The following is a 24,350-nucleotide window of genomic DNA, read 5'->3' on the forward strand; positions in this document are numbered from 1 at the left end:
CACTACTGTAGCTAATCTTCTGTTCACACCATGTGTGGTGCACATTTTTCTTGTACGGTGTTAAAATATAAGTAGTATTGTATATGTTTAGGGTGACCATACATCCTCTTTTCCCCCAACATCTCTTTTCCCAGCAAGGATCTTTTGAATGTCTGGGATTCTCAAGGGGGGTGTGGAGTGGGTGGCATACTTAGAACTTTATTTGAATGTCTATGTGTGTTTTTTCACTGTCAGTTTGTAAAGGGGGAGCAGCGAGTGCAGTGCTGCAAGGGTTATTATTACTCATCGCTCCCTGGTCTTCTGCTCCGGGTGCCATGCTGTGCTTTGTTCTGACAGCATTCAGCACGAGAATGTAGTGTGCACTATGACCTCTCGCTGAGCAATGTCAGGTCAGTACCGAGCTGCAAGATGAGTGCACTAGTTTTATTTATTTTTTGTCTTATGTCTGATTTATGAGATGAAGGAGGATGGTGCCATTACTTTGGGGTCTGATTGATAGAGGTGGTAGTATTGTGCCATTACTTTGGAGTCTGATCTGAGGTCTGATTGACAGAGTGGGGATGTTATATAGGAGCCATTACCTTGGGCTCTGATCTGAGGTCTAATTGATGAAGGGGGTGTTATAATCACTTTGGGGTCTGATCTGAGGTCTGCTTGATGGATAGGGGTGTTGAATAGGGCCAATGACTTCAGGGTCTGATTTAAAGCATGGAGGGGTGATTGACAGATGTGTGATGGTCGTTAATTTGGGGGTCTCGTCTGGGGTTTGATGCCTAAGGTCTGCATTGGGTCCCATCATTATCTAGTTCTGTAGCTGTGCCCTTTAACACTTTTATTTTGGCAGTAACATATTTTTGGGGCAGCAGCAGGCACAGTATTGGCAGAAGGTAATGTCACGGTCCCTCAGGTGACTAATGTCAGGAGATCAAGGAAACTGGCTGAGCATGGAGGAATCTAGCAGCCTCCTTGATTTCCTGACATCAGTCACCTGAGGGACCGTGACAGTAGGCGGTAGATAATGATCAGTGTGGGGGAAAACTTCCACACTGAACATAGGAGGGAAGGGGAACAGTAACTGGGCCTGGAAACTAGGGAAGGAACAGGACACCTCCTAAACAACCCTGATCCGGGCCCTAACTACCTATCAATATGAATAGACCTTGAAGGTAGGTATATTCATATGCAGGATACCTAGGCCCTTTATTCCCTATAAGGCCCTGGAATAAGGTTAGGACCAGAGACAACCCATTCCTCCCCAGATGGACAAAAGGAAGTCTCTGTCTCAGGCCCAGATACAAACAACAGGGAATATAACAAACACAAACAAACGCGACACTTAACTTATGTAGAGATGTACGAGCAGGAACACCGGAGATGACCTCACACCAGCTCAGCCAAACCCAAATGAAAGCTATCTACCGTATAGTCAGAAGGATGGGGTCAGACTATTAAGGGTAGAAGTGATGACCACTGAGCAACAGCTGAGAAAAGGAAAGTGGTCATTAACCCTATCAATACTAAATCAAGAGAAATCAAGGAGGCTGCTAGATTCCTCCATGCTCAGCCAGTTTCCTTGATATCCTGACATCAGTCACCTGAGGGAACGTGACAGGTAAAGGATGGAAGTGTTAAAAGGGCAGCTGTATAGGAGGTTCTTTGCTATAGAGGGTGGGGATGGACTGTAGAAGCAATAAGTCAGAGGTATACCCTAATCTCCTGTGTCCTAATGAAAAATATGTGTCCGGCCCCATCTACCATGTGGCATTTATTATTTCTGGTATCTTCTTATCTAGGAGAGCAGGTTGTACGCCAATGGCGAAAGACCTCTGCGCATGATGGTCTGAATCAAATGGAGAAGAAAAGGAAAGTGAACAATTGAAATCTGTGAAGACGTCACCTGTAAGTCACTTTGTTAGGAGGTAGAGTAACTTTAAATTGATTCCGGGGAGGGACTCTATCCTCTTTTTTAAAAAACCAAAATATGGTCACCCTATATACAGTATGTTGCCCATACTACCATTTACAAAATGTACAGTATTCTACACAGTATAAATTGTTTTGGTGAGATGCTCCTGCACTGAAAACCATTTAATTTACATTAATTTTACAGCATTTTCTCCTACACATGCTTATATACTATATTCCATTTATGAAAGAGCCGTCCCTAGGAATCTTCTCCGTGATCCTGGTGCATTTTTAAACTATGCTTTCTCTGAAATGTTGCAGCTTAGCTGTCTGTAATGAGGGAACTGTCAGGGTTTTGACCATTCTAACTGTTGACAGCAATAGGTAGGGGCTGAGGGGAACAGGAAAAATACACTTTTTGTACAGTGAGAATATGATTTTTTTTTCTGCCAAATTCTGCTATCTCAAGGGTGTCACTATGAAGTGCTCTCTGCCTTCTACATTGAGCTGCCTCACAGCCCAGCCCCTCTGCTCTGAATTGACAGCTATAGCATAAAACCAGGAGATTACTACAACCAGGGAAGACATCATCTGTGAGTCACTGGATGTACTGTAATAAATGTATAGAACTGGTATCTACATTATATGGTCTTTCTGGGCATCATGGTATGGAGTTATTATTTGGTATAAAAACTCCTAAATACTGTGAGTGCTGGCACCTGGTGCTACTTTGCACAGAGCCTTATACAAGCACCCCTTTGCTTAAAAGGGCCCTATAGTATAGCAGAGGTGTGCCATATTGGGATGGAAGCTCTCTTACACAACTCAAACTTAATCAATGACCTCCTGATGCTTGCATTTGGGTCACATGAGATCTAAATTGTTTCCATTGGTTTACTGTCAAATCCACTGTACAGCATTCAATATGATTATGATACTAACAGTTTGTATTATTTTTACCTTCTTCTTTGACCTGCTGTTCAATCCAGTCAGCAGCAGATCTCACACCCTGGCTATCAGTGACATCAAGGACCATGGTTTGCACTCTACTTGATGTCTCCTTTTTTAGGTTCTCAGCTCCTGTATCTGTCAAACAAGCTGCCAGAACCTTCATTCCACGTTTATCCAATTGCCTTGCCAGCAGATTTCCAAATCCAGTGTCACATCCAGTGATGAAGACATATTTATCTGAGAGGTTCTCCAGTATCTGACTCTGCCTGTGCCATCTGTATAAAAGAATAATTCCCACTAACACCAGCAGGAGGAGCCACATGATTGATAGAGTATGGAGCTACAAAGCTGTGTAACACAAAAAGATGTTATTAATATTAATATGTGTGAGAAACATTATAGTAACATTGTAAAACTGAAAAAAGACATCCATCCAGTTCAGCCTGTTATCCTACAATGTTGATCCAGAGGAAGGAGAAACTCCCATCAGATAGAAGTCAATTTTACTCATCTTAGGAGACAAATCCTTTCCCTGTCTAAACCTGGCAATCAGAATAACACCCTGGATCAATGACCCTACTCCAGAATTTTTGTAACTATAATTTGTAATACTATTACACTTCAGAAATATAGACAGAATCCTCTTGAACTATTTTAGTGAGTTCACCATTACACTGGCTGAGAGTTCTATAGTCTCACTGCTCTTACAGTAAAGCATCCTCTTCTATCTTCATACTAGAAAAACTTCTTTCCTCTATATGTAGAGTCCTGGGAATAAATACATAATGGAAAAGATCTCTGTACTGAGCGCTGATATATTTATACATCATTATTAGATCACCCCTCTTTTTCTACACTAAATAACCATAATTTTGATCATCCATCTAGGTTGAACCTGTAGTCTGACTAGTGATTTGTAAAGTGATAGAACTATGTCCTTGTCATGTTCATCTATATCCTTTTTGATGCAGCCCATGATTAGTAGCCTTGGCTGCAGCTGCCTGACACTGGTTGCTACAGATAAACTGTCAGCTAAAATTCCTGTCAGCTAAAAGCTCTTTTCTATGCCGTTTTTAACCAGTATTTTCCCATTCAGTAAAAAGCAACAGCAACAACTGATTGTGCAATCCATGAGATCATCTACATGGGCAGACTGGCCATGGATCCTGCAGCAGGGATGCCAACTAGAATTTATCTTTTTTCTGGACAACTTAACCCAAAATTACGGACAGCCAACATTTTTTACGAATACATTGGAAAACCATAATGAAAGATAAAGATTATAATTAACACATGTCTATAGCTCAATATACTGATAAGAACTCATTACTGTGAGCTGTAAACTGATGATAATTACCACTAGTGATGAGCGGCAGGGGCAATATTCGAATTCGCGATATTTCGCGAATATTTGGGCGAATATTCGCCATATATTCGAAAATTCGCGAATTCATGATCTCCAGGCATTATTTTCTTGATTGCGAAAATTCGCATAAAATATGCCTAAAATTTTCGCATAAAAATTCGCATGAACTGGTATTTTAAAAAAATCTAATATTCGCGATTGCGAATATATTTAGCGATATTCTAAATATTCGCAAATTCTCGAAGTGCCGATACTCGCGATTAAAATTCGCAATTCGAATATTCGTGATCAACACTAATTACCACCAAAGTAATCTAGTCAAGTGTCAGCAGCCTCAAAAAAGCCACAAACATATGTTTGTTAGTTTTTTATGAACAGAGGAAAAAAGTTGCTTATTTTTATGGACTGTCCAGATATTTCCGGAGCGGTTGGCAACCCAGTTCTGCAGGAAAATTCCCCGGTGGGCTGATGCCCAGGGGGCCACCTGTGCTCTCCTCATGGCCACCGCCTGGGAATATAACAATCTGATGCTCTCAGCATTAATTAATGCTTAGAGCATCAGGTACTTATGCCCCTGGCCGGCATCCATAGGTACCCTCCTGAATTCTACTGTATCAACATTCTCCGGATAGTGATACAGTCAAATACTGCAATGGGGGTGGTATTTTTTTCTGCTGGGGTAGTATTTTGTGCTGAACTAAGGTACTGCCAGCCCTGCCAACTTCTATTATCCCTGCCTACCTGTGCTGTCCTGCCTTCTGTCAATCTGGATTTGCCTACAACATGGGGACGCTTTTAGTTTTTTTTACAGGGCCACTTTAATTTCCCAGCCTGCCCCTGATCATTTAAAAACATTACATGCTCTCAAACATAACAATTCTGCTTTATGCATTTCATGCGTTTAGTTAAAGGGGTTGTTTCATCTCATACAATGGTGCCATATCGCTAGGATATGCCCCCATTTTCTGATAGGTACCAAAAATTGCAAATTTCCAAGTTTAAATTTCTCTACTTCTATAATACATAGTAACACCTACAAAAATAGTTATTACTTTACATTCCCCATATGTCTACTTCATGTTTGCATCATTTTGGGAATTATATTTTATTTTTTGGGGATGTTACAAGGCTTAGAAGTTTAGAAGCAAATCTTGACATTTTTCAGAAATTTTCAAAAACCCAATTTTTAGGGACCAGTTCAGGTCTGAAGTTACTTTGAAAGGCTTACATAATAGAAACCACCCAAAAATGACCCCATTCTATAAACTATACCCCTCAAGGTATTCAAAACTGATTTTACAAACGTCGTTAACCCTTTAGGTGTTCCAAAAGAATTAATGGAAAATATGTGGTCGTAAACCGCTGTACGGGCACACAGCAGGGCGCAGAAGGAAAGGAATGCCATATGGTTTTTGGAAGGCAGATTTTGCTGGACTGTTTTTTTTTGACACCATGTCCCATTTGAAGCCCCCCTAATGCACCCCTAGAGTAGAAACTCCAAAAAAGTGACCCCATTTTAGAAAATACGGGAAAGGGTGGCAGTATTGTTTGTACTAGTTTAGGTTACATATGATTTTTGGTTGCTCTATAATACACTTTTTGTGAGGCAAGGTAACAAGAAATAGCTGTTTTGGCACCATTTTTATTTTTTGTTATTTACAACATTCATCTGACAAGTTAGATAATGTGATATTTTTATAGACCAGGGTGTCACGGATGCGGCAATTAGTGTTGAGCGAACTTGTGTTTTAAGTTCGGCGTCTAAAGTTCGGGTTCGGGTTATCGAAGAATCGCGTTATGGATTCCGCTAGCACGGACCATAACAGAATTTAGAATCCATAACGTGATTCTTCGATAACCCGAACCCGAACTTTAGACGCCGAACTTAAAACACAAGTTTGCTCAACACTAGCGGCGATACCTAATATGTATACTTTTTTTTTATTTATGTAAGTTTTACACATGTTTTTGTGCTTCCATAGTCTGAGAGCCATAATTTTTTCAGTTTTTGGGCGATTACCTTGGGTAGGGTATGATTTTTTGGGGATGAGATGACGGTTTTATTGGCACTATTTTGGGGTGCGTGTGACTTTTTGATCGCTTGCTATTACACTTTTTGTGATGTAAGGTGACAAAAAATGATTTAGCACAGTTTTTATTAAATTTTTTTTACGGTATTCAACTCAGGGGTTAGGTCATGTGATATTTTTATAGAGCCGGTCGATACGGACCCGGCGATACCTAATATGTATTCTTTTTTTTATTTATGTAAGTAACACTTACGATACGGACCCGGCGATACCTAATATGTATTCTTTTTTTTATTTATGTAAGTGTTACTTAATAATATCATTTTTGAAACAAAAAAAAAAATTGTTTAGTGTCTCCATATTCTGAGAGCCATATTTTTTTCAGTTTTTGGGCGATTATCTTAGGTAGAGTCTCATTTTTTGCGGGACGAGATGACGGTTTGATTGGCACTATTTTTGGGTGCATATGACTTTTTGATCGCTTGCTATTACACTTTTTTTGATGTAAGGTGACAAAAAATGGTTTATTTAGCACAGTTTTTATTTTTTATTTTTTACGGTGTTCATCTGAGGGGTTAGGTTATGTGATATTTTTATAGAGCCAGTCGATACGGACGCGGCGATACCTAATATGTATACATTTTTTTTATTTATGTAAGTTTTACATAATAACAGCTTTTTTAAAACAAATAAAATGATGTTTTAGTGTCTATATTCTGAGCCATATTTTTTTTTATTTTTTGGGCGATTGTCTTAGGTAGGGACTCATTTTTTGCGGGATGAGGTGGCGGTTAGATTGGTACTATTTTGGTGGGCAAACGCCTTTTTGATCGCTTGCTGTTGTACTTTTTGTGATGTAAGGTGACAAAAAAATGGTTTATTTAGCACAGTTTTTATTTTTTATTTTTTACGGTATTCATCTGAGGGGTTAGGTCATGTGAAAATGTTTATAGAGACGGTCGATACGGACGTGGCGATACCTAATATGTATACTTTCCCCCCCCCCCCCCCCTATTCTTTACCAAAAAATTTTAACTTTATTTGGGGAAAATGACGTTTTTGTTTATTTTTACTTGAAACTTTTAATTTTTGGAGGGAAAACTTTATTTTTTCAACTTTTTTTCACTTAATTTTTTGTCTCACTTTGGGACTTGAACTTTTGGGGGTCTAATTCTTTACAATGCATTCCAATACTTCTGTATTGGAATGCATTGGCTGTATGAGTAATACTGTGTGTATTACTCATACAGCTTTCGGCCTGTGAGATCCAGGGGGCTGGATCTCACAGGCTCGTCACCGAAAGGCAGCGCGATTCCTTCCTTAGGCATCGCGCTGCCTTCCATGCCATCGGGTCCCCCCTACAGCCGCATGGGGACCTGATGGCACCGCCAATCGCCGCCGCAAACCGCAGGTAAAGCCGCAAACCGCAGGTCTGAATTGACCTGCGATCGCCGACACGGGGGGGGGGGTTACGGGACCCCCCCTTGCATTTAGCCAAGGTGCCTGCTCAACGATTTGAGCACCGGGTTCCGATCACCGCCGCCGGGCGGCGGTGATCAGAAATACACAGGACGTACCCGTACGCCCTGTGTCCTTAAGTACCAGGACATCAGGACGTACCGGTACACCCTGTGTCCTGAAGAGGTTAAGTTTTACACAATAATATCATTTTTGAAACAAAAAAAATAATCATGTTTTAGTGTCTCCATAGTCTTAGAGCCATATTTATGTATATAGATTTTTTTGGGGTGCTTATCTTAGGTAGGGTTTAATTTTTTGCGGAATGAGATGTCAGTTTGATTAGCACTATTTTGGGGTGCATTTTGATCGCTTGCTATTACACTTTTTGTGATGTAAGGTGACAAAAAATGGCTTTTGACACCGTTTATTTTTTTTTACAGTGTTCACCTGAGGTTTTTTTTCATGTGATATTTTTATTGAGCAGGTTGTTACAGACGCGTTGATACCTGATATGTATATGTTTATTTATTTATTTAAGTTTTACACAATAATATCATTTTTGAAACAAAAAAAATCATGTTTTAGTGTCTCCGTAGTCTGAGAGGCATAGTTTTTTTTTTTTTTTGGGCGATTGTCTTAAGTAGGGTATCATTTTTTGCAGGATGGGATGACTGGCTCTATTTTGGGATATATATGACTTTTTGATTGCTTACTATTACCCTTTTTGGGATGTAAGGTGATAAAAAATAGCTTTTGGTATTTTTATAGAGCAGGTTTATAGAGCAGGTTGTTACGGACACGGTGATACCTAATATGTCTACATTTTTATATTTTTTTTTACATTTAACACAATAAAAGCATTTTTGAAACAAAGAAAATCATGTTTCAGTGTCTCCATAGTCTGAGAGCTATAGTTTTTTTTTTATTTTTTAGCTGATTGTCTTGGGTAGGGGCTTATTTTTTGCGGGATGAGGTGACAGTTAGATTGGTACTATTGTGGGGGCATACGCCTTTTTGATTGCTTGGTGTTGCACTTTTAGCGATGTACGCTGACAACAAAATGGCTTTTTTTAGCACAGTTTTTATTTTATTGTTTTGACATTGTTCACCTGAGGGGTTAGGTCATGTGATATTTTTATAGAGCTGGTAGATACGGACGTGGCGATACCTAATATGTCTACTTTTCTTTTTTTCCCTATTTTTTTTAAAAAGGACACTTTTTTTTTTTTACTTGAAACTTTCATTTTTTTTGTAAAATTGTATTTTTTGTAACTTTTTTTTAAACTTTATTAAACTTCAACATTACAGGGTCTGATCCCTGTTTCAATGCAGCACAATACATCTGTATTGTGCTGTATTGAACTGTTAGTGTCTTACACTGTAAGATGCTAACAGTTGCCTAGGAGACCCAGCCGTACATGCAACCATCGTGCCCCCGCCACAGCAGTGCGGGGACCCGATGGATGAGGTGAGGGAGTGCAAACCTCCCATATGTTGTGGTCAGCGCTGACCGCGGCATATGAGGGGTTAATCCACTAGCATCGGCGTTATCACCGATGCTGGTGGATGCAGCAAGGATCTGGCTGTCAGTAACAGCCGGATCTCTGCCGCGATAGCGGCACCACTCGCAGGGGGAAAGGAAGGACCGCAGGACTAGAATGCTCATCCTGGGGCATTAAGTATCGGCCTTTTAGGATGAGCATTCTCGTCCTGGGTCCTTAACGTGTTAGGCTACTTTCACACCTGTGTTCGGTGCGGATCCCTCTTGTATCTGCACAGACAGATCCGCACTGATAATGCAAATGCTTGTATCCGTTCATAACGGATCCGTTCGCATTATTCTTTCAAAATAAAGTCAAAACAAATCAGTCCTGACTTACATTGAAGGTCAAAGGGGGACTGATCCGTTTTCAATTGCACCATATTGTCAGTGAAAACAGATCCGTCCCTATTGACCTACATTGTAATTCAGGACGGATCCGTTTGGCTCTGCATCGTCAGGTGGAAACCAAAATGCTGCAAGCAGTGTTTTGGTGTACGCCTCCATAGCGGAATGGAGGCGGAACGGAGCCAAACTGATGAATTCTGAACGGATCCTTATCCATTCAGAATGCATTGGGGCTGAACTGATCCGTTTTGGGCCGCTTGTGAGAGCCTTGAAACGGATCTCACAAGCGGACCCAGAAATGCCAGTGTGAAAGTAGCCTTAATTGGTAAGTGTTTATATTAAATGTGACAATAACCCACCTCATCCTTAAGAATACACCTATGGACTGCAATACATGTGTGCATTCCTATGGAAAAGGGGGGGTAGAGTTAGACCAATAATGGCACAGGCCCTAGACAGTGTTCATATTAAATGTGACTATAAACCCCGTCATCCACAGGAATACATCCATGTACTGCAGTATGTGGGTGTATTCTTAAAGGTAACAGTACGTCATCAGCAGATCCCCCATAACAGTGTGTCAGCAGCAGATCCCCCCATAACAGTGTGTCAGCAGCAGATTCCCCCATAACAGTGTGTCAGCACCAGATCCCTCCATAACAGTGTGTCTGCAGCAGATCCCCCCATAACAGTGTGTCAGCAGCAGATCCCCCCATAACAGTGAGTCAGCAGCAGATCCCCCATAACAGTGTGTCAGCAGAAGATCCCCCTTAACAGTGTGTGAGCAGCAGATCCCCCTATAACAGTGTGCCAGCAGCAGATCCCCCTATAACAGGATGTCATCAGTAGATCTCCCATAACACATAACAGTGTGTCAGCAGCAGATCCTCCTATAACAGCGTGTCAGCAGTAGAGCTCCCTATAACAGTGTGTCAGTTTCAAGGTAGGTAAGGTAAAGGAAGGAAACAGAACATGGCAAGGCAAACAAAACAACAAACTAGGCCCCAATAGCTAGGGAACAAAGAGGTCACCTCCTAGCAATCCCTAAAACACTTTCCCTAAGCTGCTAAGTCCATGTGCATAGGACTATAACACACTGAACCAAACCCTCAGCTGTAGGGAAGAGGGAAAGAGACACCCAGCTCCTTCTACAACCGAAGGAGCTAGCGTCACCCTAGAGGCCTAGACAAAACAGACACAAAAGGGAAAAGGACTTATCTAGGGATGTGTTGGAGCAGACGATCCACCAAACTTCCAGAGCTCACACAAGACAGAACTATAACCCGCAAAGGCTTTAGGGAGAGAGAGGAATAGAAAGCCTCACCAATTACCAAAAGAACAATCACCTGGGAGTAGGTGGGATTCTGTTCAAACCCACAACAAAACAAACTGTCAGATCAAGTCACGTGCAGCAATTCTGACAGATCTCCTCAAAACACCCACAGGACAGGGCGTGACAGTACCCCCCCTCTACGGGTGACCTCCGGACACCCAGGACCAACTTTATACGGCTGTGCCCTGTGAAAGGCCTTCACAAGGCGGCTAGCATTAACATCTGTAGCCGGTAGCCGGAACCCACATTCTTTCCTCGGGACCGTATCCCCTTCAATGCATAAGGTACTGAAGGGAACCCTGAAGAACACGTGAGTTGAGAATTCTAGAGATATGAAACTCCAGATTACCATCAACCAAAACAGGAGGAGGAGGTAAAGGAGATGGTTTCGCAGGTTCCACATATTTATTCAACAAGGACCTGTGAAACACATTATGGATCTTCCAGGCCTGCGGAAGTTCCAGACGAAACGCCACCGGATTGACAATGGCAGATTTTTTTTTCAAATTAGCTTGAATCTTCCGCCAGATAGATGACAAAGAGGAAGAGACTCTCCTCTTCCGGTATCCCAGAAGATTCGGTCCCAGAAAAAGTACCGAACTGAGGGTGAAAACCATATGCGCCAAAAAATTGTGACTTATCAGTTGACTCCTGCCTATGGTTATTGAAGGCAAACTCAGCTAAAGTCAAGAACAAGGGCCACTCATCCTGATTCTCAGCGACAAAACACCTCAAATAGGCCTCCAGGTTTTGGTTAGTGCACTTAGTTTCACCATTCGACTGAGGATGAAAAGCCAAAGAGAAAGACAACTGAATACCCAGACGAGAACAAAACGCCCTCCAAAACCTGGAAACAAATTGCGTCCCCCTATCAGACACCACATCAGAGGGGAATGCCATGTAATTTCACAATGCTATCAATAAAAACCTGAGCCAGAGTTTTTGCATTGGGCAAACCTGATAATGGTACAAAGTGAGCCATCTTGATGAAGCGGTCCACTACCACGAATATCACAGTTTTCCCAGAGGAACTCGGCAAATCAGTAATGAAGTCCATGGACAAATGCGTCCAAGGACGAGATGGGATGGACAAAGGAAGAAGAGATCCTGATGGCCGAGTGTGAGCCACCTTCGCGCGTGCACAGGTCTCACAAGCTGCTACATAACCCTCAACACCTTTACGCAACCCAGGCCACCAGAATCTCCGGGAAATAAGATCTACAGTGGATCTACTTCCAGGATGTCCCGCAAGGACAGTATCATGATGTTCCTTGAACACTTTGTATCGCAGTTCAGAAGGAAGAAACAACTTGCCTGGAGGACAAGAATCAGTTGCCTCCTCTTGAGCCCCCAAAACTTCAGTCTCCAGCTCAGGGTAAAGAGCGGAAACCACCATCCCATCAGCCAAAATCGGAGCGGGATCCTCCGAATCTCCCCCCCCCCCCCAGGAAAGCTACGTGACAACGCATCCGCTTTGATGTTTTTAATCCCAGGGCGATAGATGACAAAAAAATTTAACCTGGTAAAAAACAATGACCCTCTAGCCTGCCTAGGATTCAAACGCTTTGCATATTGCAGGTAAGCCAGATTCTTATGGTCAGTAAATACCGTAATCGGATAAGTAGCCCCTTCTAGCCAATGACTCCACTCTTCAAAGGCCAATTTGATGGCCAACAACTCTCTATTCACAACATCATAATTTCTTTCAGCGGCCAAGAGTTTCTTGGAGAAAAAAGCACATGGGCGCCATTTGCTTAGAGAGGGATCCTGCGACAAGACTACTCCGACTCCCACTTCTGACGCGTCAACCTCTACAATGAAGGGTTGAGACACATCAGGTTGCATCAGAATGGGAGCAGAAGCAAAACATTTCTTAATAGCAGAAAAAGCCTGTAATGCCTCATCCGACCAGACAGAGAAGTCAACGCCCTTCCTAGTCATATCTGTCAAAGGTTTGACAATGGTGGAATAATTCAGGATGAATTTTCTGTAGCAATTAGTAAATCCTAAAAACCGCATCAGGGCTTTCTGATTCTCCGGCCAGTCCCATTCCAGTACCGCACAGACCTTTTTCTGGATCCATATGAAAACCGGAGGCAGAAAGCAAGTACCCCAAAAACGGCAGCTCCTGAACAGCAAACATACAATTTTCCAACTTAGCATACAATTTATTCTCCCGAAGGATCAATAACACTTGTCTGAAATGATCCTGAGGAGTTTTCATATCTGGTGAGTAAATTAATATGTCATCGAGGTAAATAACAACGAACCTCCCCACCAAATGATGACAAATTTCATTGATAAAGCTCTGAAAGACTGCTGGAGCATTAGTTAAACCAAAGGGCATGACTAAGTTCTCGAAGTTCCCCTCGGGGGTATTGAAGGCCATTTTCCATTCATCTCCTTCCCTGATTCTGATCAGATTATAACCTCCTCTTAAATCCAACTTAGAAAACATCTTGGCACCAACAATCTAATCAAATAGATCCGGAATCAAGGGAAGGGGATAAGGATCATGGACAGTAATGAGATTCAGTTCCCGGAAATCTAGGCACGGTCTAAGGGATCCGTCCATCTTCTTTACGAAACAGAAGCCCACGGCCATAGGAGACTTAGATGGTCTAATATGTCCCTTTGCCAAACTCTAGGCAATATACTCCCGCATAGCTATTCTTTCGGGTTGAGAAAGATTATATAACCGAGGTTTTGGCAATTTTTCTCCGGGGTTAAGATTGACCGGACAATCATACTCTCGGTGAGGGGGCAACTCCTGAGCCCCACCCTCCGAGAATACATCTGAAAAATCAGAAAGAAACTGAGGCAACACCTTAGTGGACACCGCCGAAATAGAGGCACTAAGACAGTTGTTCATACAAAATTTACTCCAATTAATGATTTGTCTTGTTTGCCAGTCAATGGTAGGGTTATGTTTTATCAACCATGGTAAACCCAGAACCATCGGAGCAGGCAAACCTTTCATAACAAAACAAGAAATGAACTCAACATGAGAATCACCCACCCTCAAATGAATATCATGAACAATATGAGTTAGACATCTTTGCGAGAGGGGGGCGGAATCTAAAGAAAACACTGGTATCTCTTTGCTTAATGCGCTAGTTTTAAAACCATGACTCTGAAGAAATTGAAAATCAATAAGATTAACCCCTGCGCCACTGTCAACAAATACCTTTAACTCAAAATTTCCAGAGTCTAGCGTCACCTTGGCAGGCAGGTGGAATCGGGTACTGCAGGTAGGATACGAATATGCCTGCTCTGACTCCCCATTCACACTACCAAGAATAAGGGAGCTTTTTTTTTTCTTTGAAGGAATCCCTTATTTTTTTATTACCACTTCGAAGTTTAATAAAGGGGCACACATTAACGAAATGACCTTCTTTACCACAGAAGTAACACTGTCTATTCAGCTTCCTAAAATTCCTATTACCAGAGCAAGAAGTAACCTGACCCAATTGCATAGGCTCCTCTCCAGTCCCTGATTCAAGTGTCATAGTACCCCGAGGGACAGGAGGGACTAATTCCCCACCAGACAGCACCCCCTGCCCGAGGGGAGCCTTGCACCTCTCCCTAAGACGTCTATCAATCCGTACGGCCAAAGACATGGCCGCCTCCAAAGAATAAGGATTTTCATGAAATGCAAGGGCATCTTTTAATCTCTCAGATAGCCCCTGACAGAACTGACTACGGAGTGCAGGATCATTCCACTCTGAGTCAGTCGCCCATCTTCTAAATTCAGCACAATACAACTCAGGAGTACGTTCTCCCTGGCACAAGCTGTGCAACTTAGATTCAGCTATAGAGACCCGCTCTGGGTCATCATAAATCAGGCCCAGGGCTCAAAAAAATTCATCCACCGACGGGACTGTGAAACAGTCGGCAGAGAAAAAGCCCAAGACTGAGCATCACCTTTTAGAAGAGAAATACTAATCCCTACTCTTTGATTTTCGTCTCCAGATGAAATCGGACGCAGACGAAAATACAATTTGCAGGACTTCCTGAACCAAACAAAGTTATCACTTCCCCCAGAAAACCTATCAAGGAGAGCGACCTTAGGTTCCAGGCAGACCTGGTTTCCCCCGGCGGCGCCAGGCGACAAAGTACTCTGACACCGTGCAACCCAATTGCGGAGGTCAGCTACCTCTAAAGACAATCCCTGCATGCGATCGACCAAAGCATCAATAGTTTCCATTTTGCAAACAGCAAGGGAAAAATTATGGTACGGCAGGTTATAATGTCACGGTAGTTAAGATAAGGGAGGGAAACAGAACACGGCAAGGCAAACAAAACAACTAACTAGGCCCCAATAGCTAGGGAACAAAGGGGTCACCTCCTAGCAATCCCTAAAACACTTTCCCTAAGCTGCTAAGACCATGTGCATATCTGGATGGTAGATATGCACATGCCCACTTACCTAGTACTATAACACACTGAACCAAACCCTCAGCTGTAGGGAAGAGGGAAAGAGACACCCAGCTCCTTCTACAACCGAAGGAGCTAGCGTCACCCTAGAGGCCTAGACAAAACAGACACAAAAGGAAAAAGGGAAAAGGACTTATCTAGAGATGTGTTAGAGCAGACAATCCACCAAACTTCCAGAGCTCACACAAGACAGAACTATAACCCGCAAAGGCTTTAGGGAGAGAGAGGAATAAATAGCCTCACCAATTACCAAAAGAACAATCACCTGGGAGGAGGTGGGATTCTGCTCAAACCCACAACAAAACAAACTGTCAGATCGAGTCAAGTGCAGAAATTCTGACAGATCTCCTCAGAACACCCACAGGGCAGGGAGTGACAGTCAGCCGTAGATCTCCCATAACAGTGTGTCAGCAGAAGATCCTCCCCTAAAAACTAGGTACATCTTATCAGGTGCATCCTATAAAGCAAAAAATTCGGTATGTGTGAATATTCTATGTATTTTTCTATAAAAAGGTAGGTGGATTGTTTTTTGGATATAATTTTTTGAAGCCACTCCATATGTTCTGACTCTTTAACTTTCTCTTTGAACAAATAGCCTGGCTTAACGTTTTCAGTCAGATCATTCACTCCAACCAGAGGGAGCCCCCCTGTAGTGACTCAATGAGAACATCACACATGACGATAATATAATACAATGCCCTTCTTTGGACATCTTTATATGTTATCCCGATTCTACACCTAATATTATAATAAGAATGACTTTGCAGATAACATCTCCCCTCACAGCAGCAGTAAATTGACAATAGATTTCCTATGTATATATAAGGTCTTTTTATTTGTGTTGACTGCTACAGAACAACAATATTTTGTATTTAATTTTCACGGGAATAGTACTACCAAAATTAAAAAGAAAACATCCCGATTTTTTTTTTTATTGCTTTCTATTAATATCTGACGGAAGTGTCCCTTTATTGCATTGGTTGTAACCATGTTTGTCTTCAGCTATCAAGGCTGCTGGGAATTTTACTTTTCCAACAACTGGGGAGTCACACGTTAGAGATGCATGTAAAAACTTGAAAAATTTAAATTATTAAAGGGGCTGCCCCATCTGGACATTTATGGTATATCCGATATGCCGTAAATGTCTGCTGCAGGTTCTGCCTCAGAAACCCACTTTTATTAAAACAAGATGGCATGAGCAGCTCTCTTCATCTACAGCTATGGGATTGCGAAAATAGGTGAATGTTTTCCATTCTCGACAGCACGAAACAGTACCTCATTTTTTAGATAGAAGTGGGTCTAAAAGATATGAATCATACCTATGAGACATTTAGAGCATATCTTGTAGATATGCCGTAAATGTTCAGTTCTGACAACCCATTTAAAAATGTCATTCTGTTCTAATCTTATCATTGTGGCAATTTATAGATTTATTGTCTGCTGCTACAAAATGAAAGGCTATAGACCGCTTTTGGAGCATTTTGTTTATTACTACATCCCACTTGTCTTGGGATAAAATCATTTTTCCAATTGGCTTGTATTAAAAAGTTTCAACACTTTGTCTTTTACAGCATCTGCATCTCGCTGCTTCTCCTTCTCAGTGAAAATGTCAGAGAGCTGCTCTGATGGCTCAATCTGTAGCCCTTATCTTTACTCTCCTAACAGCTCATAATCACAATTTTTTTAATTAAACTGATTGATAAGAATATGACTTAAACAATTGTTTATGAACTGTTTATGCCCCAAAGGTGTCTGTATCCTTTAAATGGGTTGGCCATGTTAATTAAAAATCTTGGACAAGCCCCTGCATGGCCTAAAATTAAAAAGAGATTTTCAATTAACTATTAACATCTCATGAGCCACTGATTATAATGTTACATGGTTTTAACACAGTGGATGTGTGAAAATACTATATTGCATGAAATCCTTAAAAAAATAATGCAACTCTATTGCTCTCCAAGAAGACAGATGCATTCAAGAGCAGAGAAAAAGAACTATTGTTTCCAGATGATCCACTTGAGGATGGAAATCTAATGAATCCACTTCATTGTTATAAGTGCCAAAGTAGCAAGACTTTAAAAAAAACTAACATTTCCTGTACATTCACAATTTTATTTGCTCCAGAGAAGCAGGGTGAGGTCCAACAGGCCGTATGACAAGCTTATTAGAGTAAATTAAATCAATAAGGATAGTTTCACACTAGCGTTCGACATCTCCGGGAGGGAGCAGCCTGCTACAAATGTCTGAAGCCAGCATTGCCAGAGGCTACCGGCCACCCGCCGGCTCCATTCACTATAACGGGGACTAGCGGAGATACGACGGCAACCTGGCAAACATGCCGAGAAACGGTCGGACGATTCTGGGCATATTTGTTGGGTTGCGGCCGGATCTCTGCCGATCCCCGTTATAGTGAATGGGGATAGACAACGTTGCAGTAGCTTCTGGCAATTCTGGAATGCAGAGAGATCCGGCATCCTGCCGGATCTAAAATCATTAGTGTGAAACTGTCTGAAAGAGCAAAAAAACACAGCTTTAATTTCTTGTTCTGATGTTGAAATATGAAAGCTACTGAAAATTATTGTCAGGGCTCAACCCAGATATCATCAACAAAGTCTAATAGGAAGGTCTTGAGGAAGCGCACAATATGCCAAACGGGCGTTACCGTCTTCTTTGCATTTCTCCCGCCTGTTCTGTGCTGATATTTTTTTAAATAAAGAAGTTGAATTTTTCTGGTGAGTGCCACACTTTGTCTATTTCCTTTCTTTCGATATTGGATATCTATTCAGTGTAGAGCGCCACCTATTTTCTGATGTCAATGCTTCAGAAAGCTGTAGCTACCTGGCAGTTCCAATGCCTCTTTTCTAATGATTGGGGCCCACAGTGGTATCAGAGCCTGGGTCCACCAGAGGATCCTCACGTGCTCTGGTGAGTCAGCCAGACACTGTAAGTGTGCCTTCACACAGTGCGGATCAAGCACAATTATTTCAGTACGGATTTTATGCAGAAAAACTGCAGTGTAAGGCTACTTTCACACCTGCGTTCGGGTGTCCGCTCGTGAGCTCCGTTTGAAGGGGCTCACAAGCGGCCCCGAACGCAACTGTCCAGCCCTAATGCATTCTCAGTGGACGCGGATCCGCTGAGAATGCATCAGTCTGCCAGCGTTCAGCCTCCGCTCCGCTCAGCGAGCGGACACCTGAACGCTGCTTGCAGCGTTCGGGTGTCCGCCTGGCCGTGCGGAGGCAAGCAGATCCGTCCAGACTTACAATGGAAGTCAATGGGGACGGATCCGCTTGAAGATGACACCATATGGCTCAATCTTCAAACGGATCCGTCCACCATTGACTTGCAATGTAAAGTCTGGACGGATCTGTTCAGGCTACTTTCAGACTTAGTTTTTTTTTCAAACTATAATGCAGACTGATCCGTTCTGAACGGATACAAACGTCTGCATTATAGGAGCGGATCTGTCTGAGCAGACATCAGACGGACCCGCTCTAAACGCTAGTGTGAAAGTAGCCTAAGGCTCCATTCACACGTCCGCAAAATGTGTCCGCATCCTTTCCGCAATTTTGCGGAAATGGTGCGGACCTATTCATTCTCTATGGGGACGGAATGTGCTGTCCGCATCCACATTTGCGGATCCGTGCTTCCGTTTCCGCAAAAAAATAGAACATGTCCTATTCTTGTCCGCAATTGCGGACAAGAACAGGCATATTCTATTATGTCCGCAATGTGCGGTCCGCAAAATGCGGAACACACATTGCCGCTTTCCGTGTTTTGCGGATCCGTGTCTCCGTGTATCCGCAAAACACATTGCGGACGTGTGAATGGAGCCTAAGGCTACATTCAGCTTCCATGTGAATGTAGCCTACTACAGCAAATCTCATGTACATTTTGCTTTTTTTCTTAGGTGTAGAAATTGACCTGCTGTTTTTTTTGACCTGCTGGATTTGAAAATCTGCAGCATGTCAATTGTTTGTGTGATTCCTCATCTTCTGTAGTGTGGTTTTCACCAAAGATTTCAATAGGGTTGCTTACATAAACAGAAAATCCACATGAAAATTGACCCCAAAAATTTTATAAATACGTACAAAACACGCACCAAAACCGTGATGAATAGTGCAGACTTATGTGTGTTTTTTGTGCAGTTTTGGTGAAGATTCTTGCATATTTTCTGCACACAAATCTGCACTATGTGCAGGCACCCTACAGGATTTTTCAGGCTTTTGAACAGCTAACCTATTCGACCTTCTGGACCCCCACAATCAGCAAATGAAAGGAGTCATGGCACTCCAATAATCCTCACTGTTTATCCAGGGAAAGTCCATAACTGATACTGCAGTTCAGCCCATTAAAGTGAACAGAGCTCAACTGCAGGACCAGACACAGGCCAGACATGATTATACATATGACGGGGGAGGGGGGGGATATGGATGTAGGATTGGAGTTTCTTATGCCAGTCTTAATAACAAACCCTGCTGACATATGATGCACCAGAATTATTAAAAGGTAATCATCTGGAGTTTATGTTTTTCCGGTGCACATATTGGTAAATGTGTTGATTTAGAGGGGACCCTTCCGAACACTCCCTCTCCACCATTTTTTGCAAAAGTGGTGGGGGAAGCAGAAAAGTGCAAAAAGTTGCAAATTTTGGCACAAAATAGCACTTACTCCAAAATGTGCGACTTCTGTATGCCATGAAATCATATTACCAGTTCACTAAAATAACTAAATCATGATATACCAACCATTAATCCTAAGCCATAACGCCAATATCTAAGCCATCAAAAGAGAGCTTTAGGGTATGTTCACACAGGACATTTTTTTCACACTTTTTGTAGTGCTTCTTTATTTAGTGTCTCTGAGACTTCAATTTTTGGATTTGTTAAAACAGTATTTTACACTTTCACGCATAGTTGGATATACCCCAATAACACACAAAATAATATTTCAGTTTTTGTCCTTTTTTCCATTCACAACCAAAAAATTAACCATAAAGACCAACCCAATCCAAATCATCTGTCACTTCTTCTTAAAATTATCTGTTATTAATCATATAGTTTCATTCCGGATTTCTCTGTCCAGCTAGATAATTGATAATGGTTGATTTAATAATAGAAATCCCAGTAATTAATGGTAAGATTATAGATGAAATGAATCACCCAAGTTCTACATATTGATGACCTATGATCAGGATAGGTCATCAATATCAGATCAGTGGAGGTCCAACACCCGACACAGAGCATTCTGCTGTGTTATTTCTGGGTATGGCTGTTACTGGGAACAGCTGCTTGGTGGGATATGAGGTGTCAGATGCTGTGGATAGGTCATTAGTATCTAGAATCTGAAAAACCCTTTTAAGTTTGGATGTATGGGACTATTTGGGCATATTCATACCAGTGAGACCTCAGGTTATACCATTGGGTAAAAGATATTAGGTGGACTGCAGCAAGAAATATAAATTTGTTCCAAAAGAGCATCCTGTCTAGAATGTTCATAGACACCTGAAGCTGCAAGAATACCGCCAGCTTGAGTGCATCTGTGCGAGATGTGGAGAGACAGGGGACAATGTTGCCACTGCTCTGAAACGTCAAATATGGAGCAGGAGGCAGGATTTAGGCGAATGAAGAGGATGCAAGAGCCAGTCTCCTGGACTTGAAAGTGCTCATTAGCATATGACAGGAGCAGGGAGTAAAGTTGATTTTCTCTGCAAACATGAAACACAAAACCAGAACAATGACACCAACGGGGACAACATGCTTGAAATTATAAAGTAATGCATATAGTTAAATGTGAAATATCATGATAACAGGTGAAAGTCTTTTCTAGCTCTTATTGTCTTCAATCCCATCATACATTCCCTGAATATCGATTAAAATAATACAATTTTACCTGTAAATAGCAAGCAGCCGCACTGAGAGCTCCGACATCTGCCCAAGCACTAACACTTGGAATAAATGCATCAGGCCTCCCGTTTCTAAACTGGGATGTATTGTACTTGTTATTGAGTCAGTCTGGGCTTGGAGCTCCAGATGTGTCTTGGATGTCAAGGATGAATAGGATTGTAATTCTGATCCCAGAGTGGTTGGCAAAGGTGAATAACTGCTTATAAGCAGACAATGATCTTTTGTGTAAGCAGGAAATGCCTTTGAATTGGAAACATGGAAACATTGGGCCGGCATGCCAACTTAATTACCAACTAGGGCAGAATCACAAAGAAGAGTTAGATTCCAGTCAATATGGTAGATTGTAAATTACATCCCTATTCCACCACGGAAGTGAAACAACCCATCCTCCTGTTATGTGTCCTACCAACGCTATGTTTATTATCTCAATGCTCGCATTTAGGCATTGTGTGATTCTGTAAGATGTTTTATATTTTCCAGGTTTGGAATATAAAAATAAAAAATAAAAATCAGTCTATCCTTATTCTTTAAAACTTGAGGTGCTCCTAAAACCAGTAAAAGTCTGAGACATTGAACTAGGCCCATCATAGGATATCATGACACAAATCTGGCCCACTGAAATCAGAACAATATGGGGTAGATTCTAAACTAGTGTAAGGGCTCTTTCACACTTGCGTTGTCCGGATCCGTTGTGTACTCCATTTGCCGGAGGTGCCCGCCGGATCCGTAACAACGCAAGTGAACTGAAAGCATTTGAAGACGGATCCGTCTTCAAAATGCGTTCAGTGTTACTATGGCACCCAGGACGCTATTAAAGTCCTGGCTGCCATAGTAGTAGTGGGGAGCGGGGGAGAGGTATACTTACCGTCCGTGCGGCTCCCGGGGCGCTCCAGAATGACGTCAGAGCGCCCCATGCGCATGGATGACGTGATCCATGCGACACGTCATCCATGAGCGTGGGGCGCCCTGACGTCACTCTGAAGCGCCCCGGGAGCCGCACGGACGGTAAGTATACTCCTCCCCCGCTCCCCACTAGACTTTACCATGGCAACCAGGACTTTAGCGTCCGGGCAGCCATGGTAACCATTCAGAAAAAGCTAAACGTCGGATCCGGTAATCCGCCGAAACGACGTTTAGCTTAAGGCCGGATCCGGATTAATGCCTTTCAATGGGCATTAATTCCGGATCCGGCCTTGCGGCAAGTGTTCAGGATTTTTGGCCGGAGCAAAAAGCGCAGCATGCTGCGGTATTTTCTACGGCCAAAAAACGTTCCGTTCCGGAACTGAAGGCATCCTGATGCATCCTGAATGGATTTCTCTCCATTCAGAATGCATTGGGATAATCCTTATCAGGATTCTTCCGGCATAGAGCCCCGACGATGGAACTGTATGCCAGAACCCAACAACGCAAGTGTGAAAGAGCCCTAAAAGAAAAGTGGCTTAGTGGCCCATAGCAACCAGATTCCACCTTTCATTTTTTAGAGTTCCTTTGGAAACTGAAAGGTGTAATCTGATTGGTTTCTATGGGCAACTAAGCCAGTTTCCTTTACACCAATTTAATAAACCTCCCCCTACAGTATGTGTTTATATATAGAATTGCTTGATACAACATGCTGGTGCAAAGTAAGGCTACTTTCACACCTGCGTTCGGGTGTCCGCTCGTGCGCTCCGTTTGAAGGGGCTCACGAGCGGTCCCGAACGCATCCGTCTGGCCCTAATGCATTCTCAGTGGAGGCGGATCCACTGAGAATGCATCCGCCTGCCAGCGCTCAGCCTCCGCTCCGCTCAGTGAGCGGACACCTGAACGCTGCTTGCAGCGTTCGGGTGTCCGCCTGGCCGTGCGGAGGCGAGCGGATCCGTCCAGACTTATAATGGAAGTCAATGGGGACGGATCCGCTTGAAGATGACACCATATGGCTCAATCTTCAAGTGGATCCGTCCCCCATTGACTTTCAATGTAAAGTCTGAACGGATCCGCTCAGGCTACTTTCTGACTTAGAAAATTTTCTAAGTAATAATGCAGACGGATCCGTTCTGAACGGATGCAAACGTCTGCATTATCGGAGCGGATCCGTCTGATGAAACATCAGACGGATCCGCTCCGAACGCTAGTGTGAAAGTAGCCTAAGCCAACTAATAGGTGGTATAAACTTAGACTAAACAGTTTAAGGCCCCTTTCACATGATCGAGTATTCCGCGCGGTTGCAATGCATGATGCGAATGCATTGTGCCCGCACTGAATCCGGACCCATTCATTTCAATGGGTCAGTGGACATGAGCGTTGGTTTTCATGCATCACTTGTGCGTTGCGTGAAAATCGCAGCATGTTCTATATTCTGCGTTTTTCACACAACGCTGGCCCCATAGAAGTGAATGGGGCTGCGTTAAAAACGCATCGCATCCGCAAGCAAGATGTTACTTGTATACCTTCAGTTTTTTATCACGCGCGTGAAAAACACATTAAATTGCATTGCTTCAATGTGATAAAAACGGAACAACTGAACGCATACAAAACTGAATGACCTTGCTTGCGAAATCGCGCATTTTTCACTGGACGCATCCGCAACGCATCCGGACCAAATCCGTTCACACTTGTCTGCAAGGGGCCTAACAGTGCAGCAAATATATCAACCTGCATTAGCCATTATGATAAACATTTTACATTTGGTACATTTTAGACTGCTACTCTCATTATAGAACAGGATTAGCAAATCTGCCCCAGTTTCTTCAAATATGACACATAATTTTTAGTACTGATGTCTTCATTTGGGACAGAAAGACCTTTGAGCCTCCTCAAGCTTCAGTACCAGGTACAACCACAATCTCTGAAGTCCCTATAGTTTTGTTTTTTTTTCATATAATTTATAAATAAATAAAATATAAAGTAAAACAGAAAATCTTCTAACATTATCATAACTAAATATGACTAGGCTAGTTTTGATTGAGCACCAAAGAGCTTGTGTGCTCGAGTAGAACACTTTGCGATGTTCGGGTGTTCTACCGAGCACAATGGAAGTCAAAGGGAGAACCCCAGGCACCCCTGGCTCTGAAGAGGGGAGGGTGTCAGGACTCTA

At 42.5% G+C, this 24,350-nt stretch overlaps 1 protein-coding gene across 4 annotated transcripts in view; it reads right to left on the reverse strand.

Moving 5' to 3' along the window:
* Nucleotides 1–24,350, reverse strand: part of LOC120996038 (retinol dehydrogenase 7-like) — a 100,625-nt gene that overhangs the window by 8,286 nt on the left and 67,989 nt on the right. The window contains exons 1-2 of one of the 4 annotated variants that reach the window (XM_040425700.1): nt 21,264–21,391; nt 2,866–3,131 (exon numbers count right to left, since the gene is read on the reverse strand). In XM_040425700.1, coding sequence (XP_040281634.1) covers nt 2,866–3,131; nt 21,264–21,334 — 337 coding nt within the window. In that variant the 5' untranslated portion in view covers nt 21,335–21,391. Of the gene's footprint in view, nt 1–2,865; nt 3,205–21,263; nt 21,392–24,350 lie in introns of those variants that run through there. The other 3 variants (XM_040425701.1, XM_040425703.1, XM_040425702.1) reach the window with 3 other exon arrangements.

The sequence above is a fragment of the Bufo bufo genome, chromosome 3, assembly GCF_905171765.1.
Source record: "Bufo bufo chromosome 3, aBufBuf1.1, whole genome shotgun sequence".
NCBI classification, from domain to species: Eukaryota; Metazoa; Chordata; class Amphibia; order Anura; family Bufonidae; genus Bufo; species Bufo bufo.